This window comes from Equus przewalskii, chromosome 2 (assembly GCF_037783145.1).
Source record: "Equus przewalskii isolate Varuska chromosome 2, EquPr2, whole genome shotgun sequence".
NCBI lineage: Eukaryota > Metazoa > Chordata > Mammalia > Perissodactyla > Equidae > Equus > Equus przewalskii.
Genome location: NC_091832.1, coordinates 31,765,353 through 31,783,568, shown reverse-complemented (window position 1 = coordinate 31,783,568; position 18,216 = coordinate 31,765,353). Strand labels below are relative to the sequence as shown.

Sequence of the window (18,216 nt, the reverse complement as noted above, 5' to 3'; positions counted from 1 at the left end):
AGAGCCCTCAGGGTCAGAAAAGGGCTCCAAGCCCAGCAGAGCAAACAAAGCCTGCAGCCCGGTGCCACCAGGTTCTGATCCTTGGGACCCTGACAGATCCCAGCCCCTGGGGGCTCTCAGTCTGGTCAGATCTGGGGGCTGGGTCCCAGCGTGGCTGAAGGCCGCTCACCCGCTCTGAGCCTCTATTTCTTCAGCTGTAAAGCAGGGCCAGGAGTTCATCAGGATGTTGTGATGAAAAGAGGGGAGACAACAGAGCTGCGTTAATCCTCCCCAGCCTGGAGCCTGGCCCCTGAATGATGGGCGAGCTGTGAGTGAGACAGAGCACATGGCTTCCATCGCAGCTTAAATCCCTGCACGGCCACTCGCCGAGTCAGTGATGCTGGGCAAGTGACTTTTCCCTCTGTACCTGTACCCACCACGTAAATGAGGATAATTATAGTCTAATTTGAGATTACGTGAATTAATCCACGTAAGGCACTTAAAACAGCGCCTGGCCCAGAGTAAGCTCTAAGTGTGAGCTGCTATTTATCAGACGATTACAAATGTTAAAATGTTAGTTCTGGCCTCTCTTTTAACGAAGTAGACTCTCAAACAGGGTTGCCGTGAGGTCAGAGAAAGTAAGCGAGGAAGCTGTGCTCTCAAGCCCTCACTTGGTGACAGCGTGGGCTTTCTCTGCAGGCTGCCCTTCACCAGAGGTTGCCTCCCCACCCTTCATCGCCACTTTTCCCAAGGATTAGAGTCCTTCCCTGTGGGTGCCAGAATGAAGTGCTTGTCAAGTTTATGAGCTTTCCGAGCCACTCTGAGCGACAGCCGGGCCTCCTCATTTTTATAAGGACTGAGATAAGAGGAGAGTTTCTGAGATTAGAGGTTTGTCATCATCCTCGGCTTTGATGTCTGTCTGTCTCTCTCTCTCTGTTTCCTTCTCCAAAGCACAAGCTGAGAACGGCAGCCTGGGCCCCATAAACACGCTGTTCAAATAAAGGAGACGTTTAGGGGAAGATGGAAGTGCCATTTAAAGGTGATCGCTCTAAAATGACCGCGTCTGGGCAATTTGTCACGAAGTACCCCAGCCGTTGGCCGAAGATCACTTGTTCTGCAGATCTTGCTGTTGGCTCATAATTTTCAACTTTTGACCCTTTAAAACTGAGAAGGCGTGGGATTTTTGTAAGATTCAGAATAGGCGTGTTTTCAAAGTCACTTTTTAAGAAGCCGTCTGTCCCTGGGAAAGCTTGGGATCGGTTCGACTCCAAGGAGCCCTGCAGAGGAGGTCCCTGCTCTGCCGGGGGCACTTAATGATCCAGGAGTGTCCCATTCCAGCGACTGGGCAGGCTTCTTCCCGATTCCCTGTGGGCTCACAGGCCATCGTGCCACAGGCAGGCTATCTGACCCACAGACAGTGGGCACCGAGGCGCTGACGCATTGTCCGGTGCTGGGTGGCAGGCTGGTTGCTGCCCCCCCACCGCCTGCCTGTCCAGCCAGCCCCGCATCCTGAAAGCCCGCACTCAGAGGGGGTTCCAGCTGCAGGCCCTCAGCCTCGCTGTGCAGTTTCTCCTCTCCACACCTTTGCACAAGCTGTTCCCTCTGCCTAGCATGCCCTTCCTTTCATTCTTTTGTCTTGGCCTTCTTCGTGAGCTTTCAAGACAGCTCATATTATCGCCTCCAGGAAACAACCAGGTTAAGGTCCCCTTCTCTGGGCTCCCAGGGCCCGCCCTTCCTACCCCCGCGTCCCCTGGCGCTGATCACACTCTGTGGAAGCTGCCTGTTTGCTTGGGCATCAGCCGCACCAGGCTGGGAGCCCACTGAGCTTTGGGTCCCTAGGCCCAGCCCAGGCGCCAGCCTGGAAGAGGTGAGGCCATGGGATAGACTCGTTGTCCGCCTTTGGCCTGAGATGCAGTGCTCCCCCTCCCCTCCCAGCTCTGACGCCAGTAACTGCCTATGGGTTTCTTAGCCTCACAAAACCTTGTCTCCTCTATAAATGGGAATATCAATAGTATCTGCCTGGCAGAATTGCTACAAGGATTGTTGACGGAAGCTAACACACTCCATGGTGTTAACTCTGAATCTTCACCAGGTAAGTCCTATTAATAGATCCATTTTCCAGATGGGGAAACTGAGGCACAAAGAAACGTTGAATAACTTGCCCAGGGTCAGTGGCAGAGATAGGGTTCAAGGCCAAGGCCTAACCACTGTGATGCACAGCCCCCCAATAACTTACATGAAGCCCTCAGCCTGGCACACAGTAGGTAGTCGTTAGAGATGGCGGCTCCCGCTGTTAATAGCTCGGTTCATTTGTAACAGTGGGAGAGGTGGGACTGGTCACAACACGGGAGAAAGGGCTCAAGAACTGGGGAAACAGCGAGGAGGGGAAAGAGTTCAGACTCGGGAGTGGGCCAGTGGAGGCCAGAGTGGGAGGGCAGGCCGGGCCTGGCAGGCTGCTGGGAGGAAAGGGTGAGGGCACTGGGGCTCCACGGCCATCTGCGCACCCACAAGGGATCACCCCTAGCTTCCTGCTCTTAGAGGATGAAACCCCAGACTCCGTCACTGAGCACGCAAAGTGCATTGTGACGGAACCCCAGATCACCTTTCCGGCCTTGTGTCCCACCCTTTCCCCCATACATCCCACGCTTCAGCCACCGGCCGTGCCCTTCACCCCTCCATGCCTTCACACACACTGTTCATCTGCCTGAAATGTCCCTCATCTCTTCTGGCCCTGATGGACTCCTACTCATCCTTTAATACCCAGTTCAAATGGCCCCCCCTCTGGTAAGCTTTCTTTGATACCCTCGCTGATCATATTCACTCTCCCCTTCTAGACTGTCAGCCTCAAGGCCGAGGACGATGACTGATTCCACTCTGTGCCTTGTGCCGGCACAAGGTTGTGCTTGTGCCCAACACAGAGCTGGGCACAAAGTCATTACTTAGAAAAAACTGGATGGGGCTTTTTAAATTAAGTCTGTACTCAAGTCAGGGGCAGGCCCTCGTGAGACCACCCCCATGCTCTCAAAGCCTCGGTGTCCAGCAGGGCTCTGACGTGGAGGCAGAAGCTGAGCAAGATTAAGGAGGGACTTCACACTTCCCGGGGATCCAGACTAGAGAATGCTCTAGAGCAAGTGGGGCTCCGGAACCCTGCTGTGTGCACAGAAAATGCTGCCCAGGAGAGTTCGTCCCTGACACCTCACGCTGAGCTCCTCCAGCACCACCCAGAGTTGGCTGCAGATGGAAGACAAGCTGGAGGCCGGAGAGGTCCTGTCTGCTGTCACTCATTGGACCTCCTTAAAATGAGGAGCTCAAAACGGACCTTGCCTGGGAGGCAGGGAGCACGCTGGGCTGTCACTCTGCTTCTGGTCCTACAGTCTAAGACCACATTGGCTTTTGCAGCAGCTTTTGGCTTGTGGTCAACTCAAACCCCCAGATCTTTTTCACTGGGATGGCTGCCAAGCCACATCTTGTGCATTTGATTTATGGCTTGGGTTAGCTGAGCCCACTCCTGCTCCCCAGAAGCTGACAGGAAGAGGGCGATGGTTTCTGGACCCCTAGGAGGGAGAGGGATTGCAGGCCCCCAACCCAGGAGCCTCGATGTGAAGGCGGGCAGGCCCCCCTCTCCCTATTTGTATTTCCTAATCCTTTTTCCTTGAGGCGCCAAATGCCAGGACCTCTTGAGTGTGATTGTCATTAGCATTCAAGTCACAGGCCACCAGGGCTCCAGCAGTTCGACCTTTCAGGTTCCTGGGGGAAGCGGTGGTTCTGGAAGGCACCCAGAAGGGCAGAGAGAGAGGGGTGTTGGCGGCCTGGGCTCCTGAGTCCGGTGTCCGTGTGCCCCACAGAAGGTGCTGTACTGCTCTGAGCCTCAGTTTCTCATCCGCAGAATAGGAGTAACAAACCTCGACCTCATGGCATTGTCAGGACAAAGGCGCCCAGGCAGGAAGTGACTTCCCCGGCACAGGAGTGTCTGTCTGGGATTGTAGACAGCTGGGGCCAAACGGATTTTAGGGGCCCAGAGATGTCCTGCTGTTACCCCACACACTGAGCAGGAACCGAGGCGAAGCCTTCCCCGCCTTTGCAAATATTGTTCCTGCTCGGCCAAATGGTCCTGTCCCCAGGGACCGCCTTTTAAATACCACCTTTTCAAAAAGGCCTCTCCTGACGACGCTCCCCAAGGCGACCCCGTGGCCCCGCCTCAGCCCCGCTGTCTCCCCCGTGACCCCCACTCTTGTGTACAGTATCTGTGTTTTTCGGCTGCTCTGTCCCTCTGTCGCTCTTGCTAGGCCCCAGCTCCATGAGGGTGGGCACCACGTCTTCGCCATTCCCTGCTGTCCTCCCCTGGCCCTGGCGCATTGCGTAGTCAGGATTCGTCAGTGGGCGGAGAATGACCGTCAGGAACTTTGACGCATTCCCCCAGCCTTTGGCTACTCCCAGTTAAGCGAGCCGGGGGACCCTATAGAACGTAAAAGAAGAGTGCGTTTATTTCCTTCTGTCACACACAAGGTCACTTCCCCGCCCTGGGCCTCAGTTTCCCCAGCTGTAAAATGTCCGGTGCAGAGTGAGAAATGGGCCTGCCTCTTCTCTCTAGAGTTCCAGCTCTGAAAGCCTGAAGTCGGCCCAGGAAGGGGGAGAAAATGGTATTGAATTGTATTGCCTGTTGGGTTGAAAAAAACAACTTCTGCCAGGAAATCTCTCTTACTCTGTCACTTTCTCCACTGGCCTGGAAAAAACTGCCCCGCGCAGGCCCAGGCCTGCGGAACCGACACAGAAAAAGTCACAGGCCCCTCCTGCCCCGGGTCCGGGCAGAGGGGCCCCTGAAAGGTGTGTGGCAGCTGCTTTCCCGGGGGGTCCGGGGGTTTGTTGCCTTAACCGAGCTTACCAAGCAGGTAAAAAATTCCAGACATGTTCTCCGCTGACAGCTAATTGTGTCCTTTATTAATGACCATGGCTTTCTGGGGGCAGGTGGGGGGTGGGGAGGCCAGTCTCAGCCCAGGGGGCTCCTTCAGGTGGAGCTGATGACCACGTTTCTGGATCCCGGAGAAGGGGAAGTGCTACGTGAGGTGACCCCGAAAATGCACCCCCAGCTGGAGAGGGGAAGCCCCTTCCCCGGCTCCTCGAACCCCAGCAGGGGCAGCTGGCGCCGACCGAACGAGGCAGGGGTTCTGGAATCTGGCGGCCCAGGCTCTGGGTCCGAAGTCGGCCTCCCAGAACACAGCCTCCAAAGCACAATGACGGTCTGAAGGGGGACCCACAGGGGGACTATGGCCGTGGGTAGCCTGGGAGATGCTCCCAGCTCCATCCGGCCATCACCCCCCCTCTTGGCACCAGGACTGCCTCAGTGACCCATGACACCACCTGTCCATACAGCAGCCAGATGTGCCGGGGGACTCAGGCCTGGCCCTGCCAGATGTGTCAAGCTTTCCAAACACATCCGGCTTCCCCTCGGGCACATCCAGACTATTATTTAACACTCGCTTTTCCAGCATCTGTGAGTCCTGAGGATTACAGGCTGGGAGGCCCCGGCGTGTCGATCCAGCTTAAGGTCTGGGAGCCTAGAGCCCACTACTCATCAAAGGGCCTGTTTTCTCAAGGACCCAATGAGGATTTTTACAAGCCCCATTGCAGTGATAGCCTCGAGCTGGAGGGAGGGCATTTGTGGAGCTGTCTGTTCCTCATTTTCTCACTAGGATCCTGTGTTAGCCTAGGAAGGAAGGTGGGGTGTGCAGCATTAACCCCAATTATAGATGAGGGATGTGAGGCTCAGAGAGGGACATTGTGAAGAGGTAGCTGAGGTAGGACTTGAACCAGGCAGAGGAAACAGCACGTGCAAAGGCCCTGAGGCTAGAGGAGGCCTGACGCACTCCAGGACAGCTGGGAGGCCAGTGGGACTGGAGTGGAGTGGGCAAGAAGGAGGGTAGTAGGAGGTAAGTTCATAGAGGTAAAGAGGATACAATTATATCAAAAATAATGAAATACTTAGGGATAAATTTAACCAGAGGGGTAAAGGGGGCTTTGCAGGCTCTTGGTTTTTACTCCAAGTGAAGGGGGAGCTGTCAAAGGCCTTTGAGCAGAGGAGCCACACACAGCTGATTCCTGTTCTGCAGGCTCCCTCTGGCTGACGGCTAAGAGCAGACTGCAGCCAGAGGAAAGTGGGGAGCTAGGATCACAGGGGTGAAAGCAGGAAGCCAGTTGGGAGCTCCACAGAGATCCGACAGCTGCCACTGCCCCCCCCCCCCCCACTTTCTTCCCTTCCAACCTGTGCAGCGGAACTCCTGGTCTGCAGCCCCAGCCCTATCAGCCACTAATTGCTGTGTGACTTTAGGCAAGTCAGTATCCCTGTCTGGGTTGTGTAGCTGTAGTCCTATAACAAGGAGCTTGGACCAGAAGATCTTGAAAGTTCTCCTGACTTCCAGTGACTCAGACCCCCCTCCCACCCCGGCCGGCCTCTCCAGCCTCATCTCCCGCCTCTCCCAGCCTTGAACTTCACGCTTCAGCGACCCTGAACTATTCGCAGCTCCCCACACACGCACGCACGCACCGTGCCGTTTCACGCCTCCGTGCCTTTGCTCAGGCGGTCCCCTCTGCCTACAATGCCCTCTCCCGCCCGCCGCCCTGCACATGGAGAGCCCGTGTTCTTCAGGTCTCCTCGGGGCTCCTGGCACTTGACAGGCCATCCTGACCTTTAAGAGACAATAGAATGAAGTGGATGTGGGCTCAGAGCTGCCTTCAAATGCCAGCTGCGTCTCTGGAGTTGCCTGACGTTCTTGAGCCTCTGTTTCCTCATCTGTAAAACAGAGATAATTCTATTTCCTACTCCCAGGGTGAGGGTGAGGGTACGGGAAGATTGTAAAGCACCTCACCCGGCCCCTGGGACCTGGAAACTGGAATCTGTGAAGCCGTGAAGACTCTGGCTGCGGAGAAAGGGCTGTTGAGTGAACGGGGGGCGGGGGCTCACCCTGGACAGGGTAGCCCCAGATCCCTGGAATGACCCTGGCCAGGACCCCAGCCTCCCAGCAGCCCCGTGGCCCAGGGGGATTCCTGTCCACCCCTCCTGTCACCACCCCCTCCCCCTGCTCACCTCCTCCGTCAGGGCCTGGTCAGAGCAGCCTGCCGGCAGCCACACAGCACTTGGAAATGTCCTTAATTGCTTCACCAGAGTGGGGAGTCACCCTGCGGGCAGATAATTAAAAAGTTCAGAGCTTGATTAATTGGGAGGAAATTGGAGGAATGGGGCTGCCTGCTGGGCAGGCGGGAGCTCTCAGCCCCTACCGTGGGGATGGCGTGAAGGGAGGCAGGCCAGAGCCGGGATGGGGAGCCTAACGTGGCATCTGGGACCTGGAAGGGCCGGTGGGTATGAGACAGGCTCACCCACCTTTGTAGGTGGTGGGGTTCAGGACCCAGCTCCCCAGGAGACTGTGATCTCCCCCCCGCCCCACACACACACACACACACAACTGGGGAGGAGACGTCAGGAGACACAGTAGTGGTGAGAGTTCCATGACTCCGGCCTTGGGGCCAAGGGCCCCACAGGCCTCCCAGCCTGTCCGTCGGGAGCAGCTGCGTATGCCTGCTCTGCACCAGGTGGTGAACAGGGCAGGTGTGGTAGCTGCCTTCATGGAGCTTGCCGCTGGGCAGGTGGGAGATGGAGAGACAGATGTTAACCAAATGCCAAGAAAGACCAACGTAGGACGCCTTGAGAGCTCCTCATGGGGGCACAGGGAGCAGCTCTGGGGGCTCTGACATGGTCTCGGGGGCTCCAGAGGCCTAGAACAAAATCTCCAGTCCACACACAAGCTGAGTGAGCATAAGCACAAGATCCCACCGTTTTGAGCCTCAGTCAGTCAGTCAACAAACGCTTCCTGAGGCCTTGTGTCCATCCCCTCTTGGCCAAGCAAGGACTGAGCGGTGCCAGACAGTGTGGGTCCCTGCTGTCCCTCGGCACGCAGCCTGGTGTGGGAGGCAGACAGTTGCAACCGTGTCATCGTGCAGCCAGAGGCAAAGTGCCTGTGCTTCAGGAGCACAGGAAAGAGCCCCAAACCCAGCCCTGGTGGGGGGTGGCATCCACGGAGTAGGACCAAAAGGGAGTCTGGGCTGGAGCTGAGATTTGAAGGATGAAAACAAGTTAGCCAGGCTGGAGCTGGGACAGCGTCTCAGGCAGAGGGAGCAGCCTGAGCAAAGGCCCGGAGGTGAGACCGAGCATAGCTTGTTGGGAGCTGGAAGCTGTCTGCTGTGATGGAGCCCAGGGTGTGGCTGGGAGGGCGGGGGGAGCTGAGGCTGGCGAGATGGACCACAGAGGGGAGGCTGAAGCAGGCTGGACTCGGACAGGCACGAGGGAGCCACTGAAGAGCGTTGAGCAGAGGAGGGCCTCGGCAGCTGGCTGGTGTGGAGGCTGGCCTGGGGGGGCCTGGTCCACCCTCAGGGAGAGAGGACATGTGTTAACACAGTCCCTGCCGCTACCCTCTGACTTCTGTGGTCCTGCCAGCTGCAGGTGGGACCCACAGAGCCGGTTCCAGCAGGGGGAGTCGGACGTGTCGGGGAGTGGGGGGCAGCATGATGACACCCCCCGGGGTGGTCCAGGAGGAGTTACCACAGCAGGGGAATGACCCTGAGGCGCTCCCTGGACATAAGCTGGCCAGGCAGGGCCCCCTTCTCCGGGAGAGAAGGGGAGAGGAAGAGGTGGGAGAGAGAGGAAGGGTACCTCCATCAAGCTGGGACACTGGGGCCTCAGAGGTGGGTGTCAGAAAGAACATGGACCCTGGGCTCAGGCTCTGCCCTGAAGCCTCTGAGTGACTTTGACAAGGCACTTCCTTTCCGCGAGCCTCAGTTTCCTCATCTCTAAAGCGGGCGTGGAGCCTCCTCTGTGCAGGGTGGTGTCAGGACAGAGGGAGGTCGCAGCTCACCCGGGGGCGCAGGGTAGATCGGCAGCTCCTGCCTCTAGCCCGGAAGCTCACCGCCTGCTTCCTGCGGGGCTCTGCCCAGTACAGGGGGTTCGGCACCCTGCCCAGCCTGGCCCCCGGGGACTGACTCCACCTGCCCAAGCTCAGCAAAAGCAGGAAGCGTGCAAAATGCAAAAACCACTTTGCATGCAGGAGACCCCCAGCCCCGCCTGCTCGGCCACAAGCTCACCACGAGCTCAGCCCTGACATGTGCACGGCACAGGCTCTGGAAACAAATTGGGTTTTCCACAGTTCAGGGAGAACGTAGGGCCTGGGGTGGGTGGGCGTGCCCACAGCTGGAAGAGGCCCTAGAGATGGCCCCAGCTGTGCCCAGGGTGGGCAGGAAGTGGCCTGGGCTCACAGAGCAAGGGAGACCACGAGGCCACAGGGGCAGCCCAGCCTCAGCATCCCCCTTCTGGGCCCAGGACTCTTTCTTCTATCCCAACTCCTCTCCCAACCCAAATCCAGAACTTCCTCGAGATGCCAAGGCGGGAAGGTGAGCCAGCTGCCCTTCCACCCGGCACTGCTGAACCTGGGCCCCCACCCCGGCCCCGCTGCCCATAGTGGCCAGCAGTCAGGCCTGGTCAAAGCCAAGTGTGCCAGCCCCTGCTCAGCCATGGCCTCTCACAGGCAGGGCCTGGGCCCCTTGTCCCCACATCCTAGTGCTCGGCCCATCATCGGGGCCTAACTAAAGCCTCTTGAATAAGTCATAACTCCCCAAGTGGAGTGAAGTGGAGCTGCGCTCCTGAGGGCAGAGACCACCTCTTCATCCCTGTATCCCCAGGGATGAGCACGTAGCAAGTGACGGGCCGAGAAGGAATGACTCTAATACTAACACTGTATACCGCTTACGTGAGCCTGGCAAGTGCTTTCTCCGTGTTAACTCAGGGAATCTTCCCAACAAATATAAGGTCAGTGTTACCATTCTCCCCGTCATCCAGACAGGGAAACTGAGGCACTGAGAGTTACGTAACTCGCCCGCGATCACACTACTGGCAAGAGGCGGGCGTGGCTTCAGCCCTGGCAGCCGGCTGTGCAGGTCGTGCCCGGGCTCTGCTTCCTCAGTCCTCCTGCCCAGGTCCTCGGGAGGGGGCCAGGCTGTGGTGAGCCTGCCTCTGCCCAGAGCCACAGACCAAGCCCTCGGGTCGGCTGGACCCCCAGGAGGACAGAGACGCGCCTTCCCGGCCCCCGGGGCCTGGCACACGGGGCCTGGCTGAGCCTCCACTCCACCGTGGCACTGGTCGGTTTGCGGATTAAGCCGGAGTCAGTGGGAGGAGACGGGGAAGCAGCAGCAGGCTGGCCAAGGAGGCATCGAGGATCGCCCGGTGCCAATTAGCGGCCCCGCCGTGCCAGGCCCAGATGGAGCCCTGCCTTGGCCTGACTCAGGGCTCGCTCGGTCAATTATCACCTATCCCCGGAGCCCAGGGGGCAGGCAGGAGGAAAATCTGTTTCCCTGTAATCCTCCCTCCCCTCGAGGCCGGCTGCCATCCTGCCGTGGGTTGCCTGGCCACCGGCTCTGGGCGTCTGCAGGAGGCAGGTGCTGGCTGGCTGCTGGCCCCAAGGCCTGGGGTTGGGGCCCAGGTTTTGCCTCTCTTGCGGAGTGACCCCGACCAGCCCTGTCCCCTCCGTAGGCCCCACAAGATGGTCTCCAGCCCTGACATTCAGCCACCTGATGATTTCTGTGTCCAGTCATCGGAACCGCAAAGGCCTGGAGTCAAACCTCGGCTCTGCCACTTGGTAGCTATGTGACCTTTGCAGGGAGGGGTGGGGGGGATCACTTCATGCCCTTTGGGCCTCAGTTTCATCATCTGTAAAGTGGGGGCGATAGTGGTACCCACTTCAGGATTCAGTGAGAGAATCCATGTAAATCGCTTGCACTGGGACCGGCCCCGGCAAGCACATAATAAATGGGAATTATTATTGTCCTGACATGCTGGATGCATACGAAGAGCCAACATTAATACGGCACTTGCTGTATGTTCTAAGCACTTTGGGTGAATAACCTCTCAAACCCTCAGCCCCTGCCCTCGAGTTGCTCACTGTCCAGTTGGGGAGACAGACCTGCCTTCATCCGGCAAACTGCATTGGCTGAGCACCTACTGTGTGCCAGACCCTGTACTCGGTGCTGGGGATGCGGGGATTAAAGACCCAGCCCCTGCCCCAGCCAGGGTTCACCGAGCCACGGGCAGAACACAGATAAGTCACATCTGGGTCACATCCAGTGGTGGGGTGCAGCGGCTTCATGCCGGCGTGGCTCGCAAAAGCCGGCTTTGTTCATTTCTCCCCAACTCAGTGTTCAGTTATCTCAAATTGGTAGCTTGAAATAAGGGAGCCTTAGAAATTGGGAAAAACAACAAATCAGGGCTTTTTTTCCCCAGCCATTTACCAGCACACCAGGGCCTACAGAGCGTGTGTCTGGTGCTCTGCACTGGAGGTCTGAGTGTCTGCAGTAGTGCGGAGGGCGGGCCCCCGGGGCCGAGCGGGTCAGATTCACCAATCCCCGGGGCAACATGATGGGTGAAGGGCATCCAAGCAAAAGGACGAGTGCGTGTGCAGCCAGGGCGTCTGAGGAGCTGCAAACAGAAGACAGAGGTGACAGATGGGGCTGGAGAAGCATCAGGAGGGTTGGCCAAGACCAAGGGTGTTTCCGGGAGGCGGGAATTCTGGTTTGAGAACAGGAGGAGCTGGTCACCCTAGTGGAAGACCCCTGGGGAGGGCAAATGAGCAGTGGAGAGGGATCTGAGCATCCTTGTGACCTGATGAAATCGAGATGATAATTGTGGCACCAACCTGGCGTTCACTTGGCTGAGCCCCTTCTCACCCGCTTTCTCGTCTGGGTCTCACGACGCCTGTAAGGGGCATATTCAGTCATTCAACAAGTACTGAGCACCTGCTGTGTTCCCACCACTCTGCCAGGAGCTGGGGAACCAATGAGAACCGGACAAAGCTGGCTCCCTTCCCCTCCCCATGGACTTCCAGTGCGGCACACAAGTGTATAAACTCTCTTCTAATATAATGACAGGTTGTGATGAGGGTCGATGAAGGAGACAGACAGACAGAGCGCAACAAGAGAATTGCTTTAGCCAGTGTGGTCAGGGAGGGCCTCTCGGAGGCGGTGACATTTAAGCTGGGGCCTGAAGGATGAAAAGGATCAGCCATGAGAAGAGCAGGGGCAGCATCCAGGCAGAAGGTACAGCATGGCCCAAGGCCCTGAGGTGAGAACACTCTCAACGACCGATGGGCTGGAGCCCAGTGAGCGAGGGGAGTGGCCGGAAGCAGCAGGAAGGCTGCAGAGCCAACCTTGCAGGCCCATGGATCAGGGCGAGGTGGCGGAGTTGCTGTGAGGGCCCCAGGGAGCCGCTGGTGAGTCAGCAGGTGCGGTGGGTCGGAGTCGCTCTCATCAGATGTGGGGAGGTGGACGCAGAGCAGGGAGACCCGTTCAGAGGCTCCCACTGTGTCTATACCACACAGGTGCCACCAGCTCCTTCCAGAGGACGCTGAGTGTCAGAGAGGGCGGGAGGCCTGTCTGTGCCCACACCACGGCTAGAGGAGCAGCTGCCCAGTCTGTGTCTTCAGGTCTCATTGTTCTCTTCCCGCTTCTGCATGAGACTCAGATGCTGGCAGGACCGGTGCCCTGCCCGCTGAGAAGCTGGGGGCAGCGTGGCCCCTAGGGTGCCGGGCACTCTGGATGGGCAGCTGCCCTAGACCTGCCTCCATGGGAAAAGTGGTGGCCGATGGGAGCTGAGGCCCCAGCACACCCCCCAGCCCCTCAGGACTCCTGGGATCAGAATCTGCCTCTGCAGGGCCGGCCCGGTGGCACAGCGGTTAAGTGCACATGTTCTGCTTCTCGGAGGCCTGGGATTCACCGGTTCGGATCCCGGACGTGACACCGCTTGGCAAGCCATGCTGTGGTAGGCGTCCCACATATAAAGTAGAGGAAGATGGGCATGGATGTTAGCTCCGGACCAGTCTTCCTCAGCAAAAAGAGGAGGATTGGCAGCAGATGTTAGCTCAGGGCTAATCTTCCTCAAAATAATAATAATAATAATAATAATAATCTGCCTCTGCCACTAAGAGCCACCTGTGGGGCCGCCCCGTGGCCGAGTGATGAAGTTTTGTTCACTTGGCACAGGGTTTCGCTGGTTCGGATCCTTGGCGCGGACATGGCACCACTCATCAGGCCATGCTGAGGTGGCGTCCCACATGCCACAACCAGAAGGACCTACAACTAGAATGTACATCTATGTACTGGGGGGCTTTGGAGAGAAGAAGAAGAAAAAAAAAGATTGGCAATGTATGTTAGCGCAGGTGCCGATCTTAAAAAAATAAAAAGAGCCGTGTGTGTCTGCTCTCTCTGGGCCTCAGTTTCCTCAAGTGTCAATAAGGTGGTTGAACTGGATGCTCTCCAGCTCCTCCTTTCATCCCCCTGTCTCCCACCTGGTACCCGGCATCGTACTGAGAGTTCACAGTCAGGCCAGTACTTACAGATTCTTGAGTGAGTCATTGAAATAGGCACTTGCACCCTGCACACGGGCCCAGGGAAGGCTTCCTGGAAGAGGATGCCTTTGCTGAGGCTCAAAGGGGCATAGGAGTTGGCCTGATGACAAAGGGAGGGCCTTCCAGGTAACGAGAGCAGGAGGACAAAGGCCGGAGGTGTGCAGGTGGGCCTGGCAGCGGGCGCCGTGCGTGGTTGACTGTGGAGCGTCAGGCTTGGGGTGGTGGGCACTGAGAGATGGGCAGGTGCCGGCCCTGGGGTCCTGGGGTCCTAAGGAGTTTGGGGAGTTGTTGTGGATTTTTTAAAATAGCAGCTTTATTGTAATATAATTCAAGTATCATGCAATTCACCTATTTAAATTGTACAATTCAGTGATGTTTAGTATGTTCACAAAATTGTGCGACCATCACCACAACCACTTTTAGAACATTTGCTTCGCCTCGGAAAGAACGCACATCACCCGTTAGCCGTCACTGCCCATTCCCTGCTCGCCCCAGCCCCCGACAGCCCTCCTTTCGGTCTCTGTAGATGTGCCTCTTCTGGGCGTTTCCACATAAATGGAAGCAGACGCTGTGTCACCTTTTTTGGCTGGCTTCTTTCACTCAGCACGTTTTCAAGGGTCGGCCGTGTCATAACATGTGTCAGTACTTCCTTCCTTTTTATGGCCGAATAATATTCCATTTATGCCACTGTGGATTTTTAAGTGACACGGAAAGGTTTGCACTTTAGAAAGCTCTCTCTGGAAAGTGGGCAGGAGGGGGCCAGATGGCCAAGAGAGGCTGAGGAGTGGGTGGGAAGAGCTTTCTGGACACCTGCAGGGGTGGGAGGATGGCAGAGAAGAGCCATGACGGGCACTGCTGAGGAGGGAAGGCCTGGTAACTGACTGGCTGCAGGGGGTGAGGGGAGGGAGGGGCTGAGGGTTCCTGGTGATTGGGGAGAAGGATGCCGCCTTCTGGGACCGAAGAGCAGGTTTTATGAAGCACAGTGTAGGCAGATGCCGAAACCACGGAGGGCCCAGTGGGAGGGCCCAGTGGGAGGGCCGAGGGGGGTGGGGCACACCCCTAATGAGGGAAGGCTTCTGGAGGAGGCAGCCTGACCAGGATGTGGTGACGGGAGAGGACAGCCGGGAAGGTGGTCGAGAGGGAGGGGTTGGCAGCGGGCAGCCCCCGCCAGCCGGGCTCAGGGAATCGCTGGCAGATGGAAGAGGCGTGCGAGCGGGGCAGCCTTTCACCCGTGAGGGAGCCAGGGACCCTGGTCTGGGGCCATAACCCTTTGGCATCTGTCAGGCTGATCCTAGACCCTCACAGGAGCCCTGTGCCCCCATTCTACAGCGGGGGAAACTGAGGCTCAGAGAGGCCAGCTGCTTGACCAGAGCCAGGCCTGCAGCCTGCATGTCTTGACTGGACAGAGCCAAGGTGCCGAGGCTGCCCCTTCAGCCAGCTGGCAGGGAAAGGTGGGTGCCTAAAAGGAAGGTGAGACGGAGGCAGGACAAGAGGACGCGGGGGCCCCAGAGCCAGCACGGTGATGTGGAGAGAGCCCTGGGTGGGATGGGCACCCAGGGCAGGAGCTGCCAGTCCCTGCCCAGCACTCGTGGACCGTTGACGCAGCGCAAGTCACTTAAAGGCAGCACGGTGTGGTGGTTAGGGCAGTGGCCTCTGGAGTCAGACCGCCTGGGATGGACTCCCAGCTCTGCGGCTGTAAGCCCACATCCTTGGCAAATTACTCACTCCTGTGCTTTCCTTCCCCATCTGAGAAGGGGGGCGGCAGCGGTGCCTGCATCACCGGGCTGGGTGAGGCATTGGGCTGGTGAGGCTGGGAGGAGCTGCTCTGTGTTAAGTGCCTGGAACAGCGCCAGCGCTTAGTAAGTACCCAGTGAACGTTGGCCGGCTCGTGTTGACCCCCTCAGAGCCCTGGTTTCCCCCTCTGCACTGGGGAAGCCCTAGTTACTCCCCAGGGGCCTCGCCATCCTCGTTGGTGTCCCTGAAGCCTGGTTGGTTGTGTCACAGTCCTGTCTTCCCCTTCGTGGACAGGCTGGTGTGGCTCTTCTCCGAGACCCCACAGGCCTGGTCAGCGGCGTCAGCCAGGGCGGTTGTTGATTAGGATGCTCTCTCCAAAAGGCAGGCACAGCAGGGCCGGGGGGGCGGTGAGGGGGGACTGTTTTCTAGCGTCCCCATCCCCAGGGTGTTGTCCTTGGCTTGTTTGCTGAGCACTCACTTTACCTGGCAAGCCCTGAGATGATAAGTGCAACCCCTCCCCAACCCTGCGCCAGGCACCGTTCATTGCAGGCAGTCCTCACGGCTACTTTATGGGGTGGAGGCTTTCTTACCAATGAGAAAACTGCAGCTCAGAGAGTTTGAACTGCTTGTCTGAGGTCACCCAGCAGATTGGTATTTGAACCAGATACAGTGTAATAATGCCAGGAATTGTTCTAGGCATTTTTGCCAAAATTAACCAATGTAATCCTCACAACAGCTCTAGGAAGTGGATACTATTGTCCCCGTTTTACAAATGAGGAAACAGCTTAAGTGACTTGCCCGAGGTCACGCTGCTGGCACAGGTGGACCTGGGATTTGCCAGGCAGCCTGCACGCTAACCAGCGTGCTTCACTGCCTTTCTCCTTGCAAGCTCTCCAAAGCCCATGCTTGTTCCACTTACACAGGCAGCTTCAGGAAGTGTTTACGGAGCGCCCACTGTGTGCCCGGTTCTGTGTCAGGCACAGGAGGAGCAGCCGTGAATCAGACGTGGCTCCAATCCTGGGGGGCTGCAGCATGCCGGGAGACCCCTTGATGGATACTGATGGCAGGGGAGTAAAGCACTCTGAACTCCAGTGCGTGAGCACCGAGGAGGCGGGGTCTCTGAGGCCCGAGCTGATTGGGGGAGGTGGGGAGGGCGGTTTGCTAAGACCTGGAAGATAAGCTGGAAGACTGGGGCTGGAAAAATGATTTAGGGAGATTTATGTTAGCCATTTACATATGAGGAAACGGATGCTCAGAGAGGTGGGGTCGCTTACAAAAGGTCACACAGCACATGGGCATGGAATGTGATCCAGGTGAGGTCCCCTGGTCTGTGGACAGTTTAACCGCATCTGATCCCAAGGAGGAACTTGCCCCTTGCAAAACTCTTCCCTGTCCTCCTTACCGCTTACTCTTTCTAAGATCCCCCAGCAGCACCACAGCAGAGCTGGGATTATGAACCCCCGTAAGCAGAAGAAAAAACTGAGGCCAGGAAAGGGGCAGGGCCTAGACCCCGGGCCTGCGGATTCCCAGCCCAGGGCCAGGAGGAAGCGTAGGGTGGATTTGCACACAGGCCCACACAGGAGCGGTCACCTCTTATAGAACCTAAGCCTGTGCCCTGAGCTGCAGGGCCTGAACCCAAATCCCGAGCATCCCCCGGCGCAGGGAGGAAGGCCAGAGGCCCTGGGAGAGCCTCGAGTGCAAACACTCCCTTCTCGGGCTGTCCCTGGTACTGCAGGCCCCCTTTATTTCAATGAACTGATCAGACCTCTGCTATAGCAGCTGCTGCTAGTCACTGGGCTCCGACACTGTGCAAGGCCTGCTGTGCCTTACGTGCCTGTGCCACGTGCTCACCATGGGCTGCAGAAATGGGCCTTAGAATCATAACTTTACAAACTAGGAAACTGAGTCTCAGAATGGCTAAGCCACTTGTCTAGGGCCACACAGCTGGTAAAATGCCAAGCTGGGAGTTGAAGCCGGCATTCTTTCCTGTTCCACCACATCGCCTCCCTACCTGCCCAGCTCCGTGCTAGATCTTTCTTCTGTGATGTAATCATCTTGATCAGCTGTGACCCGGGAATCTAGTTAGGAGAGTCAGAGCCCAGCCAGCTGTTGGTGAGCAAGTCTGCACCATGGGCGCTGACCCAGACCTCCTCTGGGCCTCCAGTCTGAGTCAGGGTGGATCCCAGAAGCGGTGGCACAGCCAGGCTGGGGGAGGTCAGGAAGGGTCGCCGAGGGCCCAGCCAAACCCACAGACAGCTGCAGAGACAAGAAACCAGGTAGCCCAGAACATTCTGGACACAGCTAGGACTGCCTTGCTGGAGCCTGGAGACCCCAAGAGCTTCAGTAGATGGGTGTCCCAGGCATGATGCTGCCTGGGCCCTCCGTGAGGCTGCGTGGCCCCTTCGTGAGGCTGCGTGGTCCATCCTTGATGCCGTGTGGTCCCCCCTGTGATGCTATGTGGTCCCTCTGTGCCTTGTGGCCTCTCTGAGTCCTCCTCCGGTTTCCCCAATGACTCCCCTTGTCTTCTCTCCCAGGTTGCCCATCTGGAACCTTCAAGGCCAACCAGGGGGACGAGGCCTGCGCCCACTGCCCCATCAACAGCCGGACCACGTCCGAAGGGGCCACCAACTGCGTCTGCCGCAACGGCTACTACCGAGCAGACCTGGACCCCCTGGACATGCCCTGCACAAGTACGTCCAGGCCCCTGCGGCCGGCGCCTGACCGAGGCCCGAGGCCGCCTGCAGGGAAGCACAGGGCAAGGGCTGGGCAGCTGTCCAGCTATCGCCAGCCTTGCCTGAGTGAGAAGCGGCCAGTTTCCTGGTGGGAGGGGAAATGGAAAACGAGCTGGAAAAGGACAATCCTGGGGTAGTCGTGCGGCCGATGTGCAGATACCACGGAGCGGGCATCTGGCTCCTTGCCCCCTTCTGCTAAGTCACATGGAAGATAAAGTCAAGGACTTGATTCACACAGGGATGGAGAACGGAAAGCTTGGCAGAAGAAAAGGCAACACAGGTGGTATCTGTGGCAGAAAAGGCTGCCCAGTGTTCTCACCTGGCAGCCGCTGCCT

The 18,216-nt window shown here is 57.9% G+C and overlaps 1 protein-coding gene across 6 annotated transcripts in view; it reads left to right on the top strand.

The window, feature by feature from the left end:
* EPHB2 (EPH receptor B2) overlaps positions 1-18,216 on the top strand; it is a 181,088-nt gene that overhangs the window by 119,791 nt on the left and 43,081 nt on the right. For all 6 annotated transcript variants that reach the window (XM_070598671.1, XM_070598661.1, XM_070598691.1 and 3 more), the window contains exon 4: positions 17,684-17,839. In XM_070598671.1, coding sequence (XP_070454772.1) covers positions 17,684-17,839 — 156 coding nt within the window. The remainder of the gene's footprint in view (positions 1-17,683; positions 17,840-18,216) is intronic.